The sequence below is a fragment of the Centroberyx affinis genome, unplaced genomic scaffold (assembly GCF_046629955.1).
Source record: "Centroberyx affinis isolate AG114_WGS23_722 - 3 ecotype Tasmania unplaced genomic scaffold, CSIRO-AGI_Caff_v1 ptg001262l_1, whole genome shotgun sequence".
Taxonomy (NCBI): Eukaryota; Metazoa; Chordata; class Actinopteri; order Beryciformes; family Berycidae; genus Centroberyx; species Centroberyx affinis.
The window spans coordinates 124,336-143,766 of NW_027279773.1; the positions used below are offsets into that span (position 1 = coordinate 124,336).

General features: G+C 43.6%; 1 protein-coding gene across 1 annotated transcript in view; it reads left to right on the plus strand.

Annotated features, from left to right (window-relative positions):
* Nucleotides 1–2,594: 2,594 nt before the first annotated feature.
* The window catches only part of nphp4 (nephronophthisis 4), a gene marked incomplete at its 3' end in the record, with an annotated part of 121,549 nt that continues 104,712 nt past the window's right edge, over nt 2,595–19,431 (plus strand). Inside the window, exons 1-2 of the mRNA XM_071525074.1 lie at nt 2,595–2,753; nt 3,444–3,584. Coding sequence (XP_071381175.1) covers nt 2,595–2,753; nt 3,444–3,584 — 300 coding nt within the window. The remainder of the gene's footprint in view (nt 2,754–3,443; nt 3,585–19,431) is intronic.

Consider the following 19,431-nt stretch of genomic DNA (forward strand, 5'->3'; position numbering starts at 1 on the left):
TGTACTGTAAGGTGCTTTGGACAGAAGCGTCCACTAAAAGGCTCTTATTATATTAACAAATACTGTACAAGCCAAGCCCATTTCCACTCACACTGTTGATCCAGGAGATGTAGGCACTGACGGGGGTGAAGATGGAGGGCTTCTTTGGCTAGTTGCAGCCCATACTGGAGCCGAAGCTCACCACACCACGGACGTCCCGGGAGACGTCAGGGTTCTGGCAGTTCAGGGGGCCACCAGAGTCTCCCTGAGGGGCAACAGAGCCAGACGTGATGTTCAGGTAAAGGATGGCGAAAACATTTACAAATTGTACATATATAGTAATCATTACGGCACTGTGTAAAACTATTCTAAAGTGTAAGGCTGGTATATTTTCACAGGAACTCCATTTCTATATTACATGAGACTGTAGAATAAAATTTAAGGGTTGTGGGAAATGAATGTGACTCACATCCATCGCCTCTAGCACAGATCATGTTCTTGGTGACCAGGCTGCCCCACCAGTCAGGCTTGGTGCAGTTGGAGTGGCTGACCACAGGCAGGACGGCCTGCTGCAGGATGTCAGTGATGGGACCTCCAGCTGTGGAAAAGAACAGGGCATTCAAATTTAGCGCTGTAGTCAAGACCACAATAATCGAGTCCGAGTCAATTCTAAGACCAGGTCCAGTTGAGTTCAAGTCAAGACCAGGTCCAAAGGGTGTTGAGACCAAGTCAAGGCCAAGACCAAAATAGGTGATGAACAGTGTCTTTCCAAATGTAAAAATAAAGCTTAACGAGTTTCTTAAGGATCAACACAGATGATAGCTCTGGACTACACCTTTCAACATCCAACTAATGAATGTATTTTTAACGTCATTTGGCCCATGGGGCAAGACCAGCCTCAGAGCCAGGAAAAATAATCCATTGCAAAGGATTACCCAATCAGCAAATAGATCCCGCCCCATTCACTTTGACAGACGGCTGAGACATTATGAAAAGTGACATTATGAAATGAAGAGTCATTATGAAATAAAAAGAGGAGCAATGAAAAAAGAAAAAGGGAAATAAAAGAACCACTTTGAAAAATGTAATTCTGAATTGTATCTGCATGTAACTGAAAAAAGCCATTTGAAAAATAAAAAAACAAAAAAAAATACAACAAAATATAGTCATGTTATTATGAAAACAGTAATTATGAAATGATATTTTTTTTAATTAAAGAATAAAATCAATCAATTATTAATTTATTTACTGATGATATTATATATTTCTGTATTTATTTATGCAATTATTTATTTTACTGACGCATATTTATTTATTTAATTATGACTAATATGGTCCTCCATACAAATAAGCCAAGTTGATGTAGTTTGTATATTTCAACCTTGAAACACTGATCTTGTTGTTCGCATGCAATTTCAAAAAAGACAGAAGAAGACAGAAGTGAACTAACTATGCTTCCCTACAGTGTTCCATTATCTACTATATAGCTGTCAGATAATTCTGCTCCTTTTAGTTCTTTTACTTCCTATTAGTTCCTGTTCCTATTAGAAATCAGCAACCACTGACTCTTTGTTTACTTGTGCTTTCATGACTTCATCTTCAAGACAAATAATAGGATTTCCCTCCTGCCATACCCTGTTGTACAAACTCAATACCTTTCTTAATCTGTTTTCACAGAAATGCTTCAACATTATATAACAAGTCTCTCAAGTATCTCTCCCATGTGAGGTTCACCCAGATTTAACTGATGCTCTCCTCATTTCATCCAAATTAAACAGTACACTCAAAGCGTCTTCAGTGTACCCTCTCTCCGCCTGAACACTCCCAAGTGACCCATCTTTGTTTTCTCTCTTCCTCTTCTCCCCTCCTAGGATGTTTGAACTACGCAACTACTGCTTTTCTTTTCAACATCCCCTTACTTTTGGGAATCTAAAGCTGTTGTGATCCATGCAAGTAGTACTCTGATCACCTTGGATGTATTCAACTATACAACTGTCTTCTTCTTTTAGGATTTAGGGCAGTTTAGACGCTTCAATGCGCGTTACTGCCCTCCGCTGGTCAATGCAAAACCCAGTTCAGCCCATGGAAGTATTATATTATATTCTATATACTGAGAAATTGGTGGTAATGTGGAGTCACTAGATGGCGATACTTATTTCCCCGGGATCTTCTAGTTTTTTATACTCTGGAACACGCTCAGAGAAGAACTGCATAGCAACGTGAACATTACCATAGCAACTGATGCAACGCCATGGGATGGGACATACCAATTGAGAGGGGCCGGGGGTTACGTACCACTATTGTAAAGTTAATTTAGAGGTTCTGTTGCAGCCTAAAACGACTCAAAACATCAGAAATACGTGTATATTTTCAATATTTATATTATAGAATTTTTTATTGTTAAAAAACTCTCGATAAAATAATTGTTTTATTCTGCTAACACCCGCTTACAAAATATCCGACTTCAATATGGCGGCCGCGGGTTTGAAAATCTGAACGGGGAAGAAAGCCTATTTTCAGTTTAATGACTCTGTTTTGGATAACTTTTGGGAACTTTTTTCAATGATACACACAGTTCTCTGTTAAACCCAGAATATATGTTGCCAGTAGAAGACATGTCCTCCGTGACGGACGGCTGGAGAGGAGTGTTTGAGAGAGGCCGGCTGGTTCCCCCGCACAGCCAGACAGTCCGCCTGGCTGCAGAGACCCGCCTCACCCAGTCCCACGGCTTCCAGATCAGCCTCACCCGGCTGACAGGAGCTCACCTGCAGCAGGTGACTGTCGGTTCACAGCTACTGTTAGCTTGCTGTTAGAGTGAAAGAAAGACCGGGACCGAGCCTAGCTTGCTTTAGCCTTCTGTAGGTTTCCTAAAGTATGCTATTGGCATGGATGTAACTTAGTGGAGGTTAACCCCCCTAAATTCAGTGTATGCACCTGTTTAATTTGTGAAACAGAGTTAACCACCATTTTAGACTGACATATTTCTACCAGATAAATTTAAGGTGTCCATTTGCGCCGAAACGACACGATAATGACACAACACGTCTTGTCTGGAGAGCACGTCCCGCCAAACTCCATTCAGAAATCTGTCAATTTAATGTGACCTTGCTTATTGCCAAACGTACACACCTCGTAGACCACCTATACGAATCTTTTGGGTCCTCTGGTAAATTCGGCATAGAGCTAATGCACCAAACACCGGTTTATTTATTTATGTATGAACATTTAGAATTGGTTCACAATGCTTATTACCTCAATTCACTGTTTATTTTCGTGGAACGGGATTCTGGAAATAAGAAGCGAACCAATTATAGAAGTTGACACTTTATTGATATAAGCGCTGTTTAGTGTAGTAGAGTTTTCAGTGTTTTGTCGTTACTTTCTTGGGTTAACGGTGACTTTTCTATTCTGGGTGTCTCCCCCTTTTTTTTATTTTTTATTTTTTATTTTTTTTTTACACACAGGAGGTTTCAGAGGGGGAACCAGGTGTGACGTACCAGCTGCGCGTGACCCTTTTTGACAGGAATCACCAGCACTTCTTCGGAAAAACATGGAGGAGCTCACCCCAGAGGATGAAAAGCAACCACAAGCTACTGTTCAACGAGGTACCTGCATTATGAATCACCTTCTGTTGAAATACAAAAGCTGAAAAGATATTTAATTTTTTTCCCAAATTAACATGCGGCGGTACAAGGATTTCACCTGTATCTGTCGTTGCGGCAGTATTTCTGCCTCTCTTAATGAGTCCACAGGTGCAGCTCATTAGTTCTCTGCTCACCTGCTGCAAGTGAACAATAACAAACGCTTTTGCCAGCTTGCTGTCATGCTGGGGTTAAGTCCCTCGTGCAACAGGTCAGCAGTCCAGTTATAGAACCAGCATCAGTTTGTTAGCAGCAGAGGTGGAAAACCCCCTGATAAGCCCAATGAATTCAAAAAGCACCATTTGGCTAAATTGCTTCCATCAATCACTTTAAACATCACAACTAAGTTTGTGCTGCATCCCCACATTCTGCTGCAGACTGCATTGCGCTGCAGCACATTTAGGAAGCCAGCCAGGCATCCCAATTAAACAATTCAATTTGTTATTTTTTGTTTTTTAAAGAACAAGTCCCCAGAATCAGATGTAAACAACACAAGGCAGATTTATTGCAGTGTCCACTCTTAATTTCAGCTTCTGTGTAACACCAATCGTTATACAATCCATTTACATTTTACTTTACACTTTTGGCGCTCAGCAGACAGATTCTCCTATCTAGAGTGATGCTGAAAGTTGGCATTAACAAATGCACTTTAAAGCAACTATTTCAGTTTTGTTTTAGTGAGTTTTCAGTGTGGTTTTGGTAGTTTTAGTTTGTTTTCATGTTTACTAATATTTACTTTTAGTGTCGTTTTTATTTAGTTTTAGTATTTTTGGTAGGAGTGGTATTTTTTCAAAGGTATGATGCTAGAAGTTTAGAACAGGTATTTTGACTTTGTTTGCAACAGGTATTGTGTAATACAAACAATGAATCATAAATTCTTTAGAAAATATTCACATGAATTTTTCAATACATCCTCTTTTAACTATTTTTGATGCTGATCCCTTGAGGCATATTTAACGTTTAGTAAAAATAGCCCAAAAATTCTCTGCCCATATTTCATTCTCTTTTTTTTACCCTGCACACAAACAAAAAGCGAAAACTACAAACATTTCACGTATATATTTTTTTAATTACAGTTCACGAAAATGTTTTCTAACACCTAGTTTTAGTTTACTAATAGCCTTTTTTAGAGCTCTGTTGTAATGGCCAGTCATTTTTAAGCAGGTCTGATGCATCTCTGTTTGGCTTTTAAATGGAATGCAAAAAAAAAAAAAGCGTTGAGTATAATTGAGTATTCTGATTATGATTTGCTTTTCCAATGCCAAGAGAAGTTGAGTCTGTATTAATCCCTATCACCTCCTGACCCCATAGTTAGTTAGTTAGTTAGTTTATTGTCCCCGGGGGGAAATTCTTTTCCACAAAACTGGACATCACAAGGAGAACCAACAATACACCTTCCACACATCATCATACAACAATACCAGGCAGTAACAATACGTAAAGTATAACACAGCAGCACATAGCCTAATAGTGGTGGGCAAAAACAACATAAAAAGACAAGACTCCTAGTTCCCTTAGCGAGTCACCCTGTGCTATGGCTGCAGGTATCAGGCTTTTGCCAAAGCGAGCCCTTCTGCACCTCAGGGTCCTGCACCTGCGCCCAGAGGGCAGCACGGTGAAGTGGCAATTGAGTGGGTGTGTGATATCCTGTGCTATTGTATTTGCAATGTGTGTGATGGCCTTACAGTTGAGCTCTGAGAGGTTGGGAGTGGGAGACCTATTATCTTGGCAGCAGTGTTGGTTATGCGTGGAACTTTAACCCGTTTTGTGACAGAGAGCATGTTAAAGAAACAGGTGGAGCAGTAGAGCAGGGTGGGTTGGACAATACTTTGCTACAGCAGTAGGAGGAGATGGGGGGCGACATAGAGTCCTTTGAGTTTACGGATGGCTGATAGTCTTTGACGGCTCCTTTTTTGAATGTCCTTTGTGTGCTGGTCAAAGCTGAGTTTATTGTCCAGTGTAATTCCGAGATATTGAAGCTGTCAACTATTTCATTGATGAGCATGGGATGCTGGGGTGACGGGGTACCTATTGCTATTTCTTTTGTTTTCCTGACATCGAGATGAGGGTAATTACCCTCACACCACTGGGTGAAGTGTGCAACAGCGTTATGATAGTCCAGGACTGAATGGTTATCTGTGAGAAAAGCGAGAATGGCAGTGTCGTCAGAGTATTTGAGGTAAGTGGTGGTGGGGGAGGGGCTGGTGCAGTCATTGGTGTACAGCGTGTAGAGGAACGGGCTCAGCAGCACACAACACCTGTGGTGCTCCGGTGTTGGTGATGAGTGCAGGTGATGTTGTTGTGCCTACCCGAACTGCTTGCCGTCTGTCACTGAAGTTGTGCAGGAGATGGATCAGATGGAGGGGGAAGTGTTGAGCTGGTGTAGCTTCCGGATCAACAGGTGTCTTTGGTTGGTATTAAAAGCAGAGCTGAAATCCACAAAGAGGATCCTGGCGAAGGTGCCTGGGGAGTCCAGGTGCTGGAGGAGGAGGTGCAGCAGGCAGACCACAGCATCCTATGTGCCCCTCTTGGCCCTGTAGGCAAATTGGAGGGGGTCCAGTTGGTTAACAATTGGCAAGATGGTATGTAGCAGCAGATTCTCCAGGCACTTCATTATTAAGGATGTGAGGGCAATGGGGCGGTAATGGTTGAGTTCTGAGAGTCGGGATTTTTTGGGCACTGGAATTATCGTTGCGGTTTTCCAGAGGGTGGGTATTGTGGCAGACCGGTAGGATTCGCAGAAGAGCGAGTGAAGAATTGGTGAGAGTTCCATGGCGCAGGTCTTCAGCACCCTTTGCCGGGATGCCGTCGGGCCCCGGGGCCTTGCCTGGGCTTACACCGGCTAAGCTGTCGCCTTACGTCCTCCACTGAGAAAGGGGCCGGCCGGCTCGTCGGGGTCCAGTGGAGGGAGGGCTCTCAGTTCTTTGACGCATTCGTCCGTGAAGTCCTGAGTGTCGAAACGGGTGAAGAATGAGTTCAGTTGAGTGGCGAGAAGTTCTGTGTCAGGTGATGTAGACGGACTGTGTTTGGGTTCACATCCAGTCGGGGTTTTTTCACCATCTGGAAAGCTTGTCTAGTGTTCATGTTGCTGAATTCATTTTCTAGTTTGTCCTTAAATTTCAGATTAGCTTTGAGAACCTCATTTGTGATGGTGCGGTTTGCCGTCCTGAGACCAGCCCAGTCTTTGAGCCTGAAAGCTTTATGCTTCTCTTTCAGGCTCTGTTTTATTTGTGGAGTAATCCAGGGTTTGGAGTTGGGATATTTCTTTATTGTTTTGACTGGTATAGGCCTAGTGGTATTTATGCAGAAGTTGATATATAGCATGATCTATCAGTCAGGATACCTACAAATTTTATCTGCCTTAACTCAAGCACATAGCTTATTACCATTATTTGGTAATATATCTCTGAAGAAAGTTGTTTCTTTCCATTGACAAGTTCAGTCATGTAGACCAGACTCATTCATGGTGTGAGCCTGAAGCAGTGTTTCCTCTGTGACTTGGTTGTAATTTTTTTTTGTTTTGTTTCCAAATCTGCCATCCATCTGCCCACTTTTTGACCCATGTTAGGGTTCACGTGCAGACTGCATTGCTAAAAGCATTGTTCTTTGCACACTTTATCATCAAACATTAGGTCAATAGCCTACTTCTTTGTGGTTTAGAGAGAAGTTTGGCTCACATATGTGTGCAGTACTAATATCCGTATTTATTATGATTTCACACTCTCTTTTGGAGTGTTGGTAATATTCTTGTTCTGTTGGAGCTCCGTTGGTGAATAAATCCAGAGGAAACACTGCCTGAAGACTTATGAAGTGATTTTGTCTGTTTTCATAGTGCAGTTTAGAGAACAGCCACCGTTGAGGCCAGTTTCAGTGATATGTGCAATGAAGGATGAATGTGTGTTGGAAGTCAGCAAATAACCAACTTATAGGTCTGGGGATTGGTATTGCAGTGCGCTTTTATCTTCGGAAATGGAGTGGATAAGATTGCCTGCAGTTTAGGTCTAATGTGGGTTTGGAGCTCAGTGTTGCGCAAAAGCCTATACACTCACATACTCTATTGTACTTTTTCCATTTCTTTACTTTTCCACGCATTATTCTTTTGGTCTTTTCTCCTCTGTAATCATCATTAGATAGATGGGAAAAAAGAAACAAATTTTTGATGTCAAAATGTGTGATGTACTCTTTGAGAGATGTGCTTTGATGATGAAATTTCCAATTACTTCTGAAAACCCTAAAGAGACTGTCATAGCTATGCAGGACACGAGACACAAAAGACACATTTTCCGACGCTGGTGGTGAAATATGGCACAAGTCAGACTCTCTTCTTGGTATCAAGCGTGCTTTAAAAGGATTTGTTAGACAGGGACTCTGTTCGTTGTGGTTTTTCGGGTCAGTGTTGGGTTTAGTGGTTTGTTTCCTGGACATCTCACCGGCCAAACCTAAAGCACAGCACTAGTCAGTTGAACAGTTCATGTCATTTCCATGGTCTAGGCCATCCAGTCAATAGCTGTGATCATGAGCAACTCTCCCAGCTAGAAAATAAGACAATTAAGACTTGAAACTGCAATGCCATCAAGATCAATCAATAGTCATCTTTTATGCAGGGTTATCAAGAATTTTCAAGAAGGTATTGATTTCTGACCATTGATTGCCCCGCAAATCAATGCTTGTTCACAAGCTTTAGCAGAGTTGATATAGTAATACTTTAGATATGCTGTTTGTGTTAGACCAACATCATACATCAGTGGCTTTTTGCATGAAATACTACATGCTACATGTTGCATTCATCCATGATTGCCATAATTACATAAATCCATGATATTCAGTTTGTCCCTTTACAGCTGTCAGATTAGTCAGCCCCTTTAGTAGCCACTTGAAGAAATGAAAGAGATGAAAGCTATTGTTACTTAAATTACATCTGAAGCAGCTATAATGCCGGCTGAACATTGACGTAGTGTTGGAAAAGTTAGTTTACTAGCAAACTTGGTTTGCAAGTGCAACAAAATGTTTTTAATTTAGATGTAATATATTTAAAATTATAAATTGATAGTTGGCTGTTGGCCAGTTAGGATATTCCCAAATGTCCTAAAGTTAAGCTGCAGAAATGAGGATGCTTCTATAATGCGCAATCTATGGTTAAGATGTTAATTGAATCATAACTTCTTTTTGGAACAGTCATTCCAAAATGGGGAAAAAAATTGCATTCCTAACTGAGAGAAGATGGTTTTCAGTGAGGATGTTTCTATAATGTGATCCGTAGCCGTTGTGAGTTTTATGGTGGTGGTGGTGTTATAATCTAATAATAATAAATACTCTATTGGTCCCTGTGGGGATATTCTCTCTTCTCACGGAGGTCAGAGGTCAGGGCCAGCCACAGAGCAGCAGCCTGGAGCTGGTAGGAATTCATTGTCTTGCTGAAGACTCTACATCTCAGCTGTCGGTGTCCTTGCCAATACGTGGCCTGAACTCGAGTCCTCCGGTTGAAAGAGTCTCTCTAACCAGAAGAATCTTCCGGGAATAGGGGTACATTATCCATCGTGAACCAGAAAATGTGTGTAGCCTTATGTCCAGAAAACTCCCCTGGTAGGTCTCCCTGTCTCACATCCACCGTCTTTCCCGAGCCATTTAACAGATACTTTTGAGCAAATATGTGGGGAGCAGCCGCGCTCTCCTTTTCAATCACATGTCTTCCGATGGCCTCTGTTGTACTTCCTGGTTGGCGGCCAGTCACCCACTGTTTTATTATAGCGCGAGACTCTTGGGTGAGGTGTTCTGTGACTTCCCGTGTCAAAACCGTCTGATCTGCTTACAGCGTGAGATCTCACACACACCGTTTTGAGGAACACTTTTCGTGGAAAGAATAAGAACTGCTTGTTAAACGCAGGGTGTTACACAGTTCCCAGTCTTTTTAAAGACACCAATGAGTCACAGCCATGGCAAATTTTGATTTCCAGTTTTTGTCGCCATCTGTTTTCACCCCTTTTTTTCCCTCTGTTTGATGTGCTTTTGATCGAACAATCTTTCACAGTGTATGGCCTTACTTTGATCCACCATAATAGTCGTAGCCTATATAAAAACCCACTTGGTATCCCAATAAGCATCCAAATCCCATTAGCCATCGAGGGTAATAATATAAACCACATCATATCCTATCAGGATGATAAAGTGGGCCTGGCCCTCTCTGTGTCGTGCCGCGAGAGCTGCACCAGCTTTTTTTATTGGATTTGGCCCGATGCACTCGCATTCATACTGGTGTTTATGAGTGGCAAATTGCTGTTTGATATCCAAATAATGTCGGAGGGGGGGTATTCTCCCCTGACTAACGGGAGCGTGGTGCAAAATTGCGATTCCCCCCCCCCCCCCCCCCCCCCCCCCCCGTCAGCCATGATGGATCGGTTTTAATATCGGGCGAAAAAAGGAGAGATGCAGAAAAACACCCGGAGTGATTAAAGAGAGAACGAGTGAGCGCTCACTAAATCTATTTTCTGGCTTTGTCTCGGCGTCTCTTTCTTCCCAGGCAGAGGCGAGGTGTCGTCTTGTCAGCGGGGACGGCGGCTGTCTTTTGTGCCCGCTTGTTGTCGAGTTGTCAAAGTCTCAACTCGGCGACGCGCGCGCGAGGCTTTACTTTGAAAGATGGCTTCAGCGGAGAGCGCTTTTGAGGCCAGTTTGACGGTTTTGTCAACGCTTTAATGGCTTCCACGTCTTTTGAGAGCGTTTTTTTTTTTTTTTTTTTTGCGTGACATGTAGCGAACACAGCCTAGTAATGAAAAATGCACGATTTTAGTCTTTAGTCTTCTTGCTTGGAAGCACAAAAGGAAATTTACAGTGAATTTCCTATGATGGGTTTTTGATCTTTTGGTAAGACAAGGTACTTTTGTCATGACCTGCATTGGTGCTTATGTGTCAATACTCATCAGCTCTCCAGTCTTCTTTGAAAGGCATCCACAAACTAAACTAGGCCTAGTGCACCAAGGTTTCCAATGTCACTTCTTGTTCTCTCTCTTTCTTTCGTGGCGGTACAAATTATGCAAATCAAACAAACTAGTCACCCGCTATCTCAACGATCGCTGGTTCCGCTCACACCACGACTCAGTGTGCTCGACAGCTGCTGGGATCATCTCTAGTTCCACTGCCCTCCGGTCTGGAACAGTGCACGCAGCGGGCAGCAGAGGGCAATGTTGTGCCACACGCGGAACCAGATGGAAGAGCTGCGAGACGACGGAGGCGGCAGAGAGGAATGTGCATCTATCTACATTGTCTCTCACTGTGATCACTCCATTTTAGCTCCCTGCCTACATAGGGAGCCAGCGGTTCCTTTTCATATGTGCAGCGCTATCAGGCAGACAGCTGGGCTTCAGAGGAAAAAAAAGAAAAGCCAAGTTTGTTTCTGTGTTGGTGCAACCTCTGTTTTTCCAGGTCTCTGAACACTGTGTTTTGCCTGACGTTGGTAGCGTTGCACAGAATAAGCTGAGGGGTAATACACACACACACACACACGCGTGCACACACACACGCACACACACACACAGAGAGCCTTATTACATGGCTTCAAAGCGGCGAACAGCATAAGATGACAGCGCTTCACCGATGGGAAAACATTTGAACATCAGTCGTACAATTCCTCGGCTTTTGTTTCTTGAACAGTTGCTCTCTGAAGAGCCAACTGGTTTCACAGGGAAGAATCCCATCTGGTTCAAACTTGGGCTCAGAGTTGTGAATGTGTGATGTGTGGCAGTAGACATTAAATTCACCCCTTTAAAAGCATACGTTGCTCCTTAATACATAGGTTGCAAAATATAGCCTATAAGTTGTCAGTGGTATAACATACCACTATAATATAAAGTGAAAGACTCCACCTTCCCCGTCTTTGTCTCCCTTTCTAAAGGGGGGGCACATACTCCAGAAAGGCTTGGTTCTTTTGGGACTTTTTGGTATGTTTGTTGTTGTATGGTGCAGTGGTTCTCAACGTGGAGTCCGGGGACCACCAGGGGTCCTTGAGGGAGTTCCGGGGGTCCCCAGCAAATTGATGAATTGTTAAACTTCAGCATTATTTCATTTACAGGAAGTTAACACAATCAGAGAATGTAGAAGACTTACTTTTTTGATCATAGTTTCACTGTTATCTCTCTACCTACAATACAGATAGTCATGGAATTCTGGACAAAATCATATCTAGCAATAAAAATATTCTCAGATTTGGATCCAAGAGACAAAATCTCATCAAATGGGGGTCCGTGGCCCTAATGTGGACTAAATTAGGGGTCGTTGATATGAAAAAGGTTGAGAATCACTGGTCTTTGCAGCCTACCTCCTGTGATGGCACCAGTGACTCACACCTATTTAAGCGCGTCCATTCAGCTGTCATGTAGCAAGAACCATTCTCTTCTTGACCCACGTCCATTTCTCCAGTGATGAGAAAAACGGTGCGATTGCCCAACTCTCAATTTCTCACAGACTACTTGTGAATTCTCTATGCAAGGAAAGATTGTATTGTTCCTTGTCGAGGTATCTTTGGCCTAATTGAACCAAACATCTTCACCCCCTCCACCCCGCCAGACACAGAGAAGAAGACATTTAGGTCAGAGGAGAGCGTCATACTGCATGATTTTTGAAGTCTTCAAAATTCGAACGGTTACCTCTCACTGCTTATTTGCAGCCGCCGGTGTGCTAAGGTGCTTAGTGCAGCTTTAAAGGATAACATCAGTGTAATTTTACTTTCTCCTTATCGCCATTAATGCCCATGAAAAGTCTAAACCCAATGACGCATTTGCCACAGTCAGAAGCCACTGCTGTCTGTTCTAACGCGGGTTTTCCCAAGTCACAGGCTCCCATCGTGTCCAAAAGTCCATTTTAAAAACAGCTTGCAGAGACATACTGCTGCAATACATCACCAACACGTGTATTGTATTTTTTTCCTAACATGCCTTTTTTTTTTAAAGGCCATAATCATTGCAGCTGATCACGAGATCACCGCGCGGATTCGCCTCCCCGCTCCGCTTCCGCTTCCGTTTCCGTCCCCCCGCCCGCCGCCAGAAATACGGAACAGCGTGCGCTAATGGAACAAGTGACAACAGTCCCCATTAAACCCACTTGAATTAGCTGCGTGATAAAGCCTTGTTAGGGGGAAAAACTGAAATACATGCGGTGTTCAACATGATGTATTACGTTAGTGGAGGCGGCGGGGTGTCTCTGAGCTTGTTTTTAATGCATTTCTGACACAACGGGAGCCCGAGACTTCCGAGAGGTAATGGTTTAGACTTTTCATGGGCGATAATGGCGACGGGGGGAAATAACATCTGAATTGGACTCCTGTATGAGTGCGCGTCCTGGATTATGGCACAGAGGAGTCTCGCATCCCATCCTAAACGCTCAGATAAGTAAAAAAGCGAACCTAGTTTTTCGCCTGTCCCGCATTTCTCCGTCTTCCATGGCCCACTGTAAATGCAGTGAGCCTGTTTTAACCCTACTGTGTGAAAAGCCGTATGATTGATGGACAAAGGAGCCGCTATGGCAGCGCAGACGGGCCTTCAGCTTACCTCGGTGCTTAATTCCTTCTCCCAACTGGCATGCCACACTAAGAGATATACACTTCAATTATACATGGGGACAGTGGGGGCGCAGACTGTGCCGGCTTGCCTGGGAACTGATCAATATTTTAGCTCCGGGGGGACCAAACATCCAGCGGAGCAGCTGCTGCTTAACAGCTTTACACACTGGAGTGGCGCACCCCGTAATACACAGCCATATATAGTGTGGTCGTGTGTGTGTGTGTGTGTGTGTGTGTGTGTGATTGAGGGATTTCAAGAGCCACAAAATGCAGAGCCACTGCCGAGGTGACAGTAGGGAGAGATGAGAGCGGCGAGTAGGTGTGTATGGGTGTGTGTGGACTCGTTTCTTGCGCGTGTGTGTGTGTGTGGTGCATATTGACTCGTTTCTCACTCGACTCGTTTCTTCCTCCATCCCTCTCTCGTTTCTCTTTTCCCCCCCGTCTGTGCAGCCTTCTCTCTCCACGCACGCGCACACACACACACACGCACGCACGCCCGCAGTGAGCTTGTCCCTATAATTCTGCTATCAGCTCTCCCTGGGATATGCCCAGCCTATGTGCAGGGGGAGAGAGAGAGAGACGCAGAGAGGGAAATGGAGAGAGAAATATATTCCTGTCTTTTACTCTGTCATTCCAAATGTGTCTTTCCTCCGGCTTTGACATGTCAATTCCAGCTCTACCTTTCTTGAATTTGAAGGTTGGCATTACTCCGCCAATACTCCCGTCCTCTTCCGTCCCCCTCCCTCCCTCCCTTATTTTTTTTTTATTTTGATGCATCTCACAGCGTTCACACTCGGTGCCCCCAGTTTGTCTGCGAGGCATTTCAGACAGGATTTACTAAGTGTCAGGAGAGCGAAAACCTGGGTGACGTGCTAAGACCTCACCCAGCCGGCACCGAGACCTGTAGCTTGGCAGAGCTGGCGGATGTTGCGGGAGTGCCGGATCTTTCGGATTTTCTTGGGAGTCGGGGACAAGGCGACCAACACCGCAGGCGCCGAAGTTAAAGAAGAAATTGGGGGGGGGGGGCTTAGGGAAAAGGTTACGAGAGTTGTGCTGATTGGGAGGATTTCACTGTGTGCCGGCGTGTGTTATTGGGAGCCGCTGTTGACGCTGACAATAGGTTTGCACTGTCACCGAAGCGAGTCAGCTCCAAGGAGAATGTCAGAGTTATTGCATTTTTCTCTCATCTTGTTAATTTCTCAGCCGCTTCAGACCGGCCCCCGACTGCGGCTCAGGGCACGCAGCCTGTCAGGAGACGTGTAATTCAAAGTCAACTTGCCTTGCGCTCATAGGCTCTCAGTCAGTTTTAAACTTCATCAGTTATCCCCCAGTCAGTTTGAAGCCATGATCCATCTTTTTCAATGTCTGTCTTCCCCACATTGTATAGCTGGAGAAAAAGACGCTTTGTTCCTCTCAGGTAATAACTGACAGTGAGTTTCCAGACCAAAACACTGGGTTAACAACAGAACCACATTGCTGAAATTGTGAGCAACACAAAGGACACTGTTTGCCTTTGTGTACATTGCCACTTGACCCGATGCTGAAAAGACCCAAATCCCAAATGCGAAAGCCATACAGTGGGACGCGATCTATATCGAATTTAAGAGGCGCAATGAATGAAGCAAATGACTCCAAAAAGTAAACGGGTGAAAATGGGCACAGCGGCGCGGGGCTTTGATGTGTAATCAGTGTTGCTGCAGTGTAGCGAGATAGCGATCCGTCACTCCTAGGCGTGGTCCAGCCAGGATCAGCAGCGATTACAGCTCAGGCATTTTTGTGCCGCTTGCTAAAAAACATATTGGCATTGCTCCTGAAAACCAAAGTGGAATACATTGCCGAGTTTGGTTTGTGCGCATTAGAAGTTGGAAAGTATCTAAACTGACATTTTGAATGCTTCACAATACAAGTCTCAAGGCACCTTCCGTCTTGAGAAGTCAGACTATTAGGAATAAACCTAATGTTGACTTATCTTGTCCAGCTAGCTTCGTTCCATCATTATACTCTTGTGATGGACCACACAGTCCGAATACTCTCACACCGGAAATCATTTACCCTGAATTTCAGGAGGGTCACAGCAGCCCAGGAAAAGAAACCTGCTCCAAGAGTTGAAACGCTTCTTTCCCTTCCTTTTGCTGTCATCTCAAGAGACACCATGTGTATATATGTGTGTGTGTGTGTGTGCATTCCCAATGAGTCACGTATGCCGACGCCCTCCAAATCAAGGTAAGCGCTTTTTTTTATGCGGCGCGTTAAACAGGGCCGCGATCCCGACGCCGGGTCACGGACCGCGTGATCGCTGGCAATTTACGGACGCTAATAAGGGAAACAAGACCCCAAATGAGGGGATGGAACTTAAATCAAGGCTTTGATTAGGAAACGCAGGCCACTTTTGCAAATACCTCCCCCTTGTTCATCTATCTGGGTAGCCCAGGGTTATTTTTAGATTTTAATCTTTAGGTTAGAGTTAGACATATTGCTTTGCCAATATGGCCGATATTGGCTTTTTTATTAAAAATCAGATATTGGTCCACCTCCGATATGATGGAAGCTCCTCCCTGTGACAACAACTTGTAAATGGTTTTATTTCTATTATTTATATATCAGATGGCTGAACAGAGAAATCATTCCAGTGCGATATGGGGAGATGCTTCCCTCTCATGATATTTTCCCCCTGGGTCCAGAACTCCGAGGAGGCCCGCGCCTGAACGCCCGTTGACTCGTCTGCCTGCACGGCTGAGAAGTCTATTCAAATCAACGCTCAACCTCACACACACACACGGGCCCCGCCTTCCCCAGCTATTACGCATTGACATTATCGGCCATAAAGATGCCTGGAGCCGTCGTGTCCTCCGTCCCTGTGATTTTTTTTTTTTCCCCCTGCCTCTCTATCCACGCTGCCATCTCTCCTGTGCTAGTGACAGTCGCAGAATTTCACACCGAGAGGATTTGCGGCGCTGATACCCGCTGGTTCTGTGCCTGTCAAATGACTTATCTCTCTCTCTCTCTCTCTCTTTCTCTCTCTCTTCCTCTCTCCCTCTCGTTCCCTCCCCTCACTCCAAAGGCGTTGGCTATGCTGCCAAAACTAGTATCAAAACATTACAGCCAAGCATCTGCCTGAGTGCATATGCTTGCTTAGCTTCACAGGATTTCATGCACTGTGCTGTGACTTTGCCTTTAAGTCGCTGCCTTTAACAACAAAGTCCCACGGAGAAGGCACATAGCAAATATGGCAGTTACAGGAGCCGGCAGCTAAAGGAGCAATTATATAACGTATACCCATATATTTCCAAACATGTTGCCATTTAAGTGAAAGCTTGATTGTGTATTCAGGTGCTATCTAGGATATGTTCTCTCTCTCTCTCTCTCTCTATCTCTCTCTCTCTCAGTGCATGAGGTTGGCCTAGATGCGCTGTCTCTCAGAGCGAGATCAAATGATTGATTCGTAATTGATATGTTATTCGATAGCCTAATTTTTATACAAGTAATATTCATACTGGTTTAAATAAACAATTTGATAGTATTTCCCGTCTTTGCTGAGCAAGAGTTTTGTGCGAAAGGAATTAAAGGCCTGTCCCAAATATAGGCCGGTTGAGTTCAGTCTTTGAAGCAAATAAAAGCCCGGGCTGTTAATTGAAGTTTTACGGTAGTTAATACACACATGCAGACATGTGGAGCTGGGTCTAGGTCCTGAGGCTGACGCCGGCGCTCCCAGTGCCCCAGCCAGGGCGCCGGCTGAATGGAAATGCCCTGTTCGTTATTCTTTTGGGAAGCCCCCGGGGGCCCGGCAACAAGGCCCTGTCAATTACACTCCAGTTGCTCTGGCGCTCTCTGTGCAAAACCACAGCTCATTTGCAACCCTTTTGTTTTCTACAATCCCCCCCCCCCCCCCCCCCCCCCTCCCTGCGCTTCCCCTACCAGCACTCGCCCAGGCGCCCACAAGTTGAGCATTTGAATGACCACCTCCGGGGTGTGTGAAGAATTAGCCACAGCTTTTCCACTGTGACACCAGTGTGAGAGGTTCATAATTGCTTGTTTAGCACAAACAGCCAGCAATGGGACCCGATGAAATCCATTAACTTTGGTAGGATTCTTACCCAGAATCAGGTTCTATATACAAAGTGTTTTTTTCAACAGTGCCTGTAATCCAAGTTTTGTTAATACATCTCAGCCTCCAGTAGGCAATAAGACACTTGTCATTCAATATTTATTACTTTAACAAGTGTCTTTGATCATTGTGAGTAGGGTTCGACCGAAATGGGTTTCTTAAGGCCGATGCAGATATTTTTTTAACTGAAGCTGCCGATAGTTTGTTCCAATATTCAATATCGTTAAATATGAAAATTACTATGCAGAAAATGAAACAAGAAAACTACTAGTAGAGTAAATCCCTTTTTAATGAAATGTTTGAATAAACAAAATGAACAAAGAGAATATTGCAAATGGAAAATAAAAGTGCCTGGAGAGATACTGTCAACAAAAGCTTTTTCTCTCTTCTGTTACCTTCATTGCTATGGTAAACAGAAGTCATTTTTCTGGCACAAAAACATGCAGACAAAGCATATATGTCCTCATTTAAAAATTTTTAGAAAAATAAACAACAAAATAATAAACGTTTAAATAAAACATTAAATAAATCAAATGTGCAAAGAGAAATAACTGCAAATGCAAAATAAAAGTGCCCTGAGACCTACTGTCAACAAAAAACTTTGTCTCTGTTTTGTTTGTTACTTTTTTTGGCAAAATGTTAAAAAAGATATAAAGTTCTATCAGACTGCATTTCAACTTGGCACTATAAGGTTCTACTTCCCATTCAATCAGAAACTTCAATGTTTTACTAATGTAACCCCTAGTACAAAACTGAGCAGGTCCTGGACCTCTTGAAGGTAAACAGCCACGCACAGAATTATATTAAAAAAAAAAATCCTTATTCACAACAAGTTAATTTGAAAACACTTGTGTCCTAAAGAGGCAAGTTGGATATCCAAAATAAAATACAGTTCCTTGAGTACAACAGCTGTTCAAGTTTCAGTCCAATATTCATTAATGCTCCATTAATAAAGTGCATCAGTGCCGCAGGTTTACAGACACTCTTATTGTGGAGGAATCGGCCGAGCTAATACGAGCTACAGTGAACACCAGCTAAAGCGAACATAAGCAACTGTAGGCTAAAGCAGTGACCAACACATGAACAGTCCTACAAATGCACACAACAGGAACCGTATTAACCTCATTACATACAATACATACCAAGCTATACAAATGAATACAAATAAATGTACTATGAGCAGCAGAAATGCCCACTCACCCGCTGTGGTAGACTAGGCTCTCGTCCCTAGAGCTACAATGGACCCAGGACCAACAGCTAGGGCAGCTGGCGCTAGGAGAAACCACATTGCATTAGCCTAGCTAACACAATACATCAGTGGTTCTCAACGTGGGGTCCGGGGACCACCAGGGGTCCTTGGTGGGGTTCCAGGGGGTCCCAAGCAAATTGCTGAATTATTAAACTTCACTATTTCATTTACAAGAAGTTAACACAATTAGAGAATGTAGAAGAATGACTGTTTTGATCATAGTTTCTCTGTTATCTCTCTGCCTACAATACAGACAGTCATGGAATTCTGGACAAAATCATATCTAACAATAAAAATATTCTCAGATTTGGGTCAGAGAGACAAAATCTCATCAAATGGGGGTCCGTGGCCCTAATGTGGACTACATTTGGGGTCCTTGATATGAAAAAGTTTGAGATTCTGAGAATCACTGCAATACATCATACACCCTGGAAATAGACATGAAAAAAGATAGGCGTCACACTTATACTACACCTGACAGGTCACCTGACTTACGTTCCTAGTTCCGCCTGGCTAAACTAAAGACCAATCAAAACCTAGCTAATGGCTAGCTAATGTAGCTTGAAAGGGTAGTAATAATGGGGCGCAAGCCAGACGATATGAACATTTTTATAGTTAATGAGGAGATCAATCCACTATTTTATTCTATTATATATTATTTATTCTATTATATTTTTATGACAAAGGCTAAATGAGAATTCCAGGCTTAATCGAGTGTTAGCTTTTTCTCGAACAATTCCCCAAGACGTCAAAATTTTGTGACATTTCGCATCCATGTCTAAACTCCACTTTTAAAGTCAAAACGAGGAGTCCAAGGAGCCGAGCCGAGGATTGATTCCATCTATCCTAACGCTCCTATTTACAGCGTTGACAGATGCCACGCAGCATCGTCCTACACAGCCATAAAAAC